An 8,713-nucleotide genomic window follows, 5' to 3' on the forward strand; every position below is an offset into this window, starting at 1 on the left:
AAAAAAAAGCTCTTTTAAAAACATAACTTCACTTTTTTCAAAGCCCTTTTCAGCTTGAGTTACATTTTAGTGTAAAGAATCCCTAACCAGGATGCCAGGGAACCCCTCCAGAAATCTTAAAACCTGTAGATAGGTGCATCTTTTTGGGGAGAAGGTCCACAGCTTCCATCAGATCAGTTGACTCTGGGAAAGCTTACCACTGTTTAGAAACTGTTATATTTAGTGTTCAGCTTTCTGCTCACTTCTGTTTTACGTGACCTATTAGGTAGTGAATACTTCAAGTGAAGTGAATTACTAATGAGAATATTTGGCTGAAAGATACCTTGGAAGATAATCTAACTCCTTCATTTATGAATGAAAATTGTTTCTGTGACTATACAGCAAACTAGTGGTTTAAATTGGAATCATCTGATTCCTTACCCAGTTCTCTTTCCTTTATGGCACACTGTTAACTGTATCAGTAAAACTGAGTCATGAAGACATTATGGTTGTGGTTTTAAGATTCCTAGGTCAGATGAGGAATTGTATTTAGTGTTTGATGGCAAATGCTTAAGCAGAGGAACATTAACAGAATGGATTAGTAGGCTAGATTGGCTCAAAAGGAGTGAGACTTGCATGATGAGAGATGTTAGAAGCCATGTAGTAGAAGGAACTGTGAATGTTAAGATTGAAGAAGAAATGACTTTGGGGAAATGGGGTCGGGGGGACAGTCATAATAACTTCTCGAGCATTTAGAAGAAGTTTTGGACAATGACTTAATTGTCCAAAAGTAAGGCCCCAAATGGGGTAGAATATGGGTAGAGGATCAAGTGCTATACAATATAAAAATTAATTTTCTCACAATTTAGGGCTATCTGGAAATCTTCTTATTGGTTTTGGGTAAGCAGAAGCTAAATGGTCCCAACTGACAGAGATGATGTAAAAAGAATTTTTACATTGAATAAAAGTTAAACTAGATGGTGTCAGTCCATTTCAATGCTACAATAACTTGGAATACGTGATTAAAACTCTTACTTCTCTAGACTGAAGTGAAAATTAAAGTATTTCTCATCTCCCATAAACCTCATTTGTTTAAGTGACTAAGGATATAGGTAAAGCCTCTCTGAATTTTCAAGGATTAGAATGACCAGAGTCTTAAGATTCATATTTTAAAATCTTATTGGGCACTGTAATTTCATCAGCAAACTTTCTAAAAGTATTGTACAATGATTTTTAAAATTTACTAACCAACATGCGAGGTGCTATTTTAGAAACTTATAAGTAATTTTTTTGTTGATGTCTCTAATTAGATTTGTGAAAATTGGCATGCTTTTTCTGAAAATGTAGCTAGAATAAAAATTATCCTTTAGAGTATTGTAGTATTCTCATCCGATAATGTAGGCCCCTTGGTTAGCTTTATCTTGGCATCTTTAAAGTTTGGGGGTTGCTCATAGTCCTACCTGGTGTTAAGGTCAATAGACAATGACCTATTCATGATATAATATGAGCCAGTGATGTGAGCATTTTCAGCTCTCAAGTCAGATGTTTGTAAATATGTGCATATACATGTAAAATACTCTGTGTTTACTGATTGTGAAACCATGTAATACAGGTTGTTGTTGGCTTATGCTGAAACTTCTTGAAAGAAGCCCACTTTGAAAATGTGTTGCTGTTGAAGCTAATAGTATGATTCAGGTACTGTCTTTCAAAAGTACTGCACTTAAAGCTTGTTTTAAAGACATGTATTGGTAAAAACGTCTGTACAGTGTCAAACCTCTAGCATTGTGTACATTCACTTTCTGAAAAGTATCCATTCTTCCTTAAATTTGAAAGTGTGATTGTATTTGGCATTTGCCAAAAAGATATATTCAAGTTAAGTGGAATTTGTTAGATAGAATTAATTTTTTACACTCTTGGTGTTGTATTTAAATTGGATATGAATGGATGTTTAAAGTTAACCAGGAATCATATTTCTTTTATGAATTGTTGTATTGGATGTTTTGAATGGGTGTTTCCCATCTGAGAACTCTGTTAAGTACTTGGGTCAAAATTGTTAAAATCATGTTTCTACTTTTGTGTCAGATAGAGGAAAGGGTCGCCAGAGACAAGCCATTTTGGGAGAACACCCTTCTTCGTTTAGACATGATGGCTATGGTAAGTTGTCAAGGCAGAAAGAAGGTAGTATAGATGAACTGTTTGACTTGCTGCATTTCTGATGAAGTATGGCACATTTCTTGTCTCTGTATTTTTCCTGCGCATCTGCCTCAGTTTATATGGGATCAGTCCCTTATAATGTACTCCCAGGACTTGTCCAAAATTTGTTTTCTTAGGATATTGATTATAAAAAAAATCATTGAGATAAGTGAGAGCTACTAGTTGGGGATTGAATACTTTTTTGCCATTATATTTTGGTTTGGTTTTGATTTTAATGGGTTCTGTCTTGTAAGAGGACCAGAAAGAAGAATTATTGTTCAGTAAGTGTATTTTCTTTCATTCCAGCAATTAGGAACAAAGAGGAATTTTGAGTAATAAAGGCAGAAAGAATAAGGTATTTGTCAAAAAGGAAACATGCTTTTGGTTAGACTCACCTTTTAGTTCTATAGCTGGTATTTTGGCTTCAGTTAAATTTGTTCATATTTATTCCCCTTTTAAAACTTCTCAGCTTTTACTGTTTGCTACGTTGACAAGGTTATGGAACCTAGAATAATAATCTGCCCCAGGAAAAAGTTAGGTAACATTAGGTATCAAACTATTGTTCTTATAAGTAGATCTTTTAACTAGCTGTAAATGGTTTTAAAGTATTCTTTAGTTTTTAGTGGTAGTTATTGACTCTGCCTATTCTGTGCTTTAAAGTTGAAGCACAATACTATTAAAAGTGGCAGAAAATAGAAATTGCTATGTTGTAGTCTTGGGATTGGTCACTGAAAAGCACCTGGTTTTGCCTGTTGTCCTAAATGGTTCAAATTGCCTACATATTTACTTTAATGACCATTCTTAGCTGTGAGTTTTAGCTTATTTTCTAGTGTTTTTCTTTTGAACTGTAGGAGAGAGAGTGTGTGTGTGTGTGTGTGTGTGTGTGTGTGTGTCTTCAAGGTTCCATAGTCTATATGGCAGAAAAGATTGAAACCATCTCTGTTTTGTCAAAACAGTAAGTGTGGTATAGAATGAAAATCTTACTACAGTTGGTTTAGTGAATGTGTACCTTGATTATTTTTCTTAGTCCTGTAACAGAGTAAATATTAAACATGGTTGTATGGGTAGTTCTGATCCTGCAATAAAGAAACATTGGGTGTCTTTTGCACTTTGATAATGGAGGGTTACAAAAAATTTGCCATTACAAGTTTGTAGTATAGTTGTAGAGTCGTGGCAGTCAGCTGAAGGCTAAAACCTGGTTAAATATTTTGCCAAAGGGGATTAGAAACATTTGTGAAAGAATAAATGAAGGACAAGGAACTCTACTGTCGTAGTGTGGAAACAGATTTTTTCTTAGTATAAGTCTGCCTTCCTTTATAAAATTTTTACCGAAAAATAGTATAAACAAAATATGTTACATACCCTGCAAAAATTTTTTATTTTTAAAAAGCCTATTGTGAAATTTTTTGAGAGTTGTGGGATTGTGTTAGGGAGGGTATCCATTCTGACCTGTCTCCATTAAGATATTTAACTCTGAGGTTAATTTGTTCTACTTTTCTAGGGAAGTAAGCAAAATGGGGTATAGGAGGAAAGAGAGTGAATAAAGAGGAAGAGAAGTGAAGTAAGATGAGTAATAGGGGAAAAAGCAAAGATGGGGATGTGTGCTAGTGATATTGAGCCTTTTAACAAATATTGCAAATCACAAATATATCCCTTCGGATCAGCAGTTCAGCAAAACAGGTTTACTTGCATTTTGGAATCACCTTATAGATGACCTTTCCTTTTCCTATATGATGACCTATAAGGGAATAGAGTTAATTATGGTTCAGGACCTGTAGATTCCATCAGAGTAAGTTTATTCATTGGTTTATTATAGCAGTATGAAATCTATGTGAATCATCACAATTCTTTACATCTTTTAATTTGGGAAGCCCAGACTTAATGATATGAGCTGGTAGAAGCTTTCTTAGTTGAACCGTGGCAGAAATTGATATATAGATTTATTTGCTATAAGCTCAAGAAGAGTTTGTATATTAATTTGTAGCATCTTTGGATATAGTTTGTAGACCAAATATTTTAAAGCTTAAAAGATGAAAAATGTCTTCAAGATGTTAATACACCATTTATTTTTCCACGTCAGTTTTTTAAATATTTGAAGCATTAGTTTTTTGAACACCCAGACTTTCTATTATCAATTTAGTATAGAAAACTTTTAAAAGACTTCTGATTTTTCTTATCTTAAACAATATAGGTAATAATTTAAGTAGTATAGATAAGGTAATTTAATAATGATGGTTCAAAGTCATAATTGTAAACATCAGTTATTCTTTTGGACTGATTTTGGTTGTTATGTAGGGCTGTAGATCTCAGAGGTTTTGGACCTTAGCCACTATACATAGAGTAAAAGTTTCCACTGCCTATCTACCATGTGTCTTTTTACTTCCATGAAAAAGAAAATTCAGTGTGATGATGGTGAAGTGTCATTACTGTACAAGCAAATGGTAGGTGGTGGGGAGGCAGTATATTATGTATATGTACTTTTGCAATAGGAATAAGAATAATTGATATTTGAATCTTGGTGTGTGTATAACAGTCTAAGAGGCTAAAATATGTAATTACTAAACAGTCGCTCATTTGGATTGTATTGTTAAACTACCAATTGCCAATAAAAGGAGTAGTTGAAATCCATGACCAATTTAAGGAGACACTGATGATGATACATTGATAAAGTATTCCTCCCTAAAACTGCTGAAATTCACACCGTGTTTGCGTGTGTTTGGTGGTAGTGCTACTGTGTTGTTATGAATGGCAGCTGTTATGAGAATACCAAAAATTGGAGTCCACCATAAGCTCTAATAGTATGTTATGAATACCAAAATTTAGTAGTTCTTAGTAACTCACTTAGTAGATAGATGACAGTTGTCCCTTAGTCTTATTTACAAAAAGTCCAACTCAGTGGCATTGCATACTCTTTCGTTCTTGAGAAATGGAGAAAGGACTTGGATTTTTGGATTGGTTTTGCACATCAGGGGGACCTTTGCATGTACCCCAGACGATGCTTCTGTTATAATTAACTTAGGAGCACCTAAGATGTGTAGGGTTTCTGTTTCTGAGCTGCATGTCTCCTTCTTAGTTGCTGCTTTTGAGTTTCTCTGTCTTCTTATTGCTGTAAAATGTGCCCTATGCCTACTTTGAGTGTCAGTTTCTCCACCATCATTTCTTTTCATTCTACACTCTCGCTTTATTTTTTGTTACTTTTATTGTGGATGGGAAAAACAGATAAAGTTGTTTAAAGCTACTCTAAAGTTAGCAAGTTGATTCTTAATGAGGATTCTCAATGTAAGAAACACAGGTTTGTGTGTGTGTTTCTGCTGAAATAGTTTTAGATACTCAGGCATTATTTCCTTCTGGGTTTTTGATATTGTTTCAAAAAATGGAAGTTGTAGAGTAATAAGACACCTGTGTGTAGTTGAGTTATTAACTAAATATAGGGTTTTAGTTTCCTAAATTAGAATCAGGGGAATAAGATACCAACCTGAAAGTACGCAGTAAAATATATTCAAGGAAACAACTTTTCAGTGGGACTGAAGAGGTTCTTTTTATTATATCTGTATAGAGATAGCTTCCTAGATTTCACTGTACATGTAATATTATTACTCCTCCAAAAGACATTGGCAGGAGGTTTATTTTTTATTTATTTATTTTATTATATTTTAAGTTCTAGGGTACATGTGCACAATGTGCAGGTTTGTTACATATGTATACATGTGCCATGCTAGTGTGCTGTACCCATTAACTCGTCATTTACATTAGCTATATCTCCTAATGCTATCCCTGCCCCCCTCTCCCCACAATAAAACCTGGTGTGTGATATTTTTTAAATTTGAGGTATAATTTATATACAGTGGCCCCAAATTTTACATTCATTTTCTTAACCCCCACCCCATTGCCTTTTTTGTTAAACTATCATTTTTTCAAAATATAAACTCATAGCCTGGTGTATGCAGGTATAGGTCAATATATATTGTATCTGGTGCAAATTAATACAAATTTTATTAATTTTCCTTGGGTTATACTGAAATATCCATACATTTAAATTTTCTTTGTACATCAAACTAGCTAAGATTAAGAGTTTATTTTTTGTGTGGTGCAGTATATCTCCTAAAGTATTTATAAACAGAACTATATGTATATGTTAATTTGTTTATTTTGATCATTTTTATAGGATCCCATGGTCCATTATTGCCTTTGCCAAGTCGGTACAGAATGGGCTCTCGAGATACACCTGAGCTTGTTGCTTATCCATTGCCGCAGGCTTCTTCCTCTTACATGCATGGAGGAAATCCCTCTGGTTCAGTTGTAATGGTTAGTGGATTACATCAACTAAAAATGAATTGTTCAAGAGTCTTCAACCTATTCTGCTTATATGGAAATATTGAGAAGGTAAGTTTCTCTTTATATTAGTTTCTTTTGCTAGGATATTCAGTAGTAATTCTGAAAAGGCTGCAAATACGTGTCTTCTCCTTGTATCAGGAATATCCAAGTTCTTTCAGTAATGACCCACATAAGCTAAAAATCCATTATATAGGAACTCTGGAAAATGTTTTTTGTTGGTAAGTAATAAGTATAGGTTGTTGATACTACAAATATTTTTTAAATAACCAATATAAAAAGTCTAAAGCAGTAGTAATCAACCACTATGGTATGAGAGGCATGAAGTCTATATTTTTGTGATCTCATTTCAGAGAGATTCTAGCATTTAAAATGTTGAAAGAACAGTTACTTTCATGGAGGGTATATATAAAAACAAGCTTAAGAGCCTAGCCAGAAGTTGTGAATGTCAGAGAGTTCTAGAATTTATGCACTTGCCTCCTAAATGCCAGGGTTCTATTATCTTCAGAGGAACCATGTGCATTTAGCTCAATCAGTATTTGAAACTGACCCACTTTGATAGAATGTGTCCAAAACTTTCTGTCTAGCAATTTACATATTTTGGAGGTCTTTAATAATTGTAACTTTATTATCAAATAACTGTGTTTTCCCCAAATCTGCGACATTTTATTTATTGATCTCTCACAAATGTGAGATAAATAGTTTTTCAAAGAATCATGGAAAATTTAACTAGGAAAACGAATGGTAGTCTCAAGTTACCAGTTGTTTGATACACTTGCTAATTTGGGTTTTAGTACTGTAGTAATGTGTTTTTTTCCTGTTTTAAGTGACTTCAGTGTTCTTTGCAACAATAAGTACTTGCAGCATGTGAGTCACTGTGTGGGAAGGGAACATGGCTTGGAAAGTTGCTACATTTAGTTCTTAGTTCATTAATTCTAAAGCCTCCTTGATCAAAGGAAGCAACTCTTCAAAATTCTGAAACAAGAATTTTGTCAACCATTTGATCCCAGTAGAAAAAAAAAAAAAGAAAACTCCACATTTGGTCTGGGGGATAACATATGGGGTACTTACGCTTGTGTAACTGGCCAAGAATACATGGGATAGGTTTAGTAGCATTGGGAGAAGTATTATTTTCACACAGACATTTTATCTTAGACCCAAGTGTTAAGTCAAGTGGAGGGAACTGCATATTTGATAATTAAATGGGCTTTAATGTATATTTTAACTTTCTTTATATTTTCTTTTTGTGCTTTTCACATATGCAGACAATCAGAATCAGGCAACTTAATCAACGTCTTTAGTAGATCTTTGTCTTTTGTGTTATAAACTGTCTCATATGATTTAGAAACTCAAATTACTTTTTCTAATGAAACTTAGATTTTCTGTATGTTATTTGACTAATTCTAGTCTCTTTTACTCTACATCTCCCAAGTTTTTAAAACATTTGAAATGATAGGCTATGGTACATTGAACTCAAACTATCATAATCCTTTAAAGATCCATATATAGTTAATTTTTTCTTTCTTTTAAAGATTTACCAATACAAGAACCACATATTTAATGTGTATATTTAGTCACTATTAGATTTGTAGATAGTCATTGGATTACATCAAGGGAGAGAATTTTGCCCATGAGAAGACAAGAGATTTCAAATAAAGCTGAAAAATCCTGTTACAACTGAGTTTTGTTCAAGTACAGGTGTAGTATATCCTATTAAAGTGGGTAGTTGAAGTGATGGAAATAGATGCCATGTTGCATTTGTTGTGTAAATACATTCTCAGTATTCTTCAGAGGTCAATAGATAAGAAGGAAATACGTTCAAGGTGTCGTCTATGCCATTGATACAGGAGGCCTCTCATCCACAGTTTTGATTTCAGTTACTCACTGTTAACTGCTCCAACAATAGGTGACTACAGTAAAATAAGATTCTGTGAGAGAGCATGTTCACATAATTTTTATTATAGTAGATCATTTATAATTTTTCTATTTTATTATTTTGTTGGTCTATTACTGTGCCTAATTTATAAATTAAACTTTATCATAGGTATGTATGTACAGGAAAAAGTGTAGTATATATATGCTATGCTTATATATAGTATATACTATGCCTAACCTCTGTCTCTCTTCTTTTCCTTTCTTTTCCTTTCTTTTCCTCCCTCCCTCCCTTCCTCCCTCCCTCCCTCCCTCCCTCCCTCCCTCCTTTCTTTTC

At 33.7% G+C, this 8,713-nt stretch overlaps 1 protein-coding gene across 1 annotated transcript in view; it reads left to right on the forward strand.

The window, feature by feature from the left end:
* Positions 1 to 8,713, forward strand: part of HNRNPLL (heterogeneous nuclear ribonucleoprotein L like) — a 39,840-nt gene that overhangs the window by 22,956 nt on the left and 8,171 nt on the right. The window contains exons 6-7 of the mRNA XM_017860411.1: positions 2,052 to 2,133; positions 6,338 to 6,555. Of these exons, the coding sequence (XP_017715900.1) occupies positions 2,052 to 2,133; positions 6,338 to 6,555 (300 nt within the window). The remainder of the gene's footprint in view (positions 1 to 2,051; positions 2,134 to 6,337; positions 6,556 to 8,713) is intronic.

The sequence above is a fragment of the Rhinopithecus bieti genome, unplaced genomic scaffold (assembly GCF_001698545.2).
Source record: "Rhinopithecus bieti isolate Rb0 unplaced genomic scaffold, ASM169854v2 scaffold_52032, whole genome shotgun sequence".
Lineage (NCBI taxonomy): Eukaryota > Metazoa > Chordata > Mammalia > Primates > Cercopithecidae > Rhinopithecus > Rhinopithecus bieti.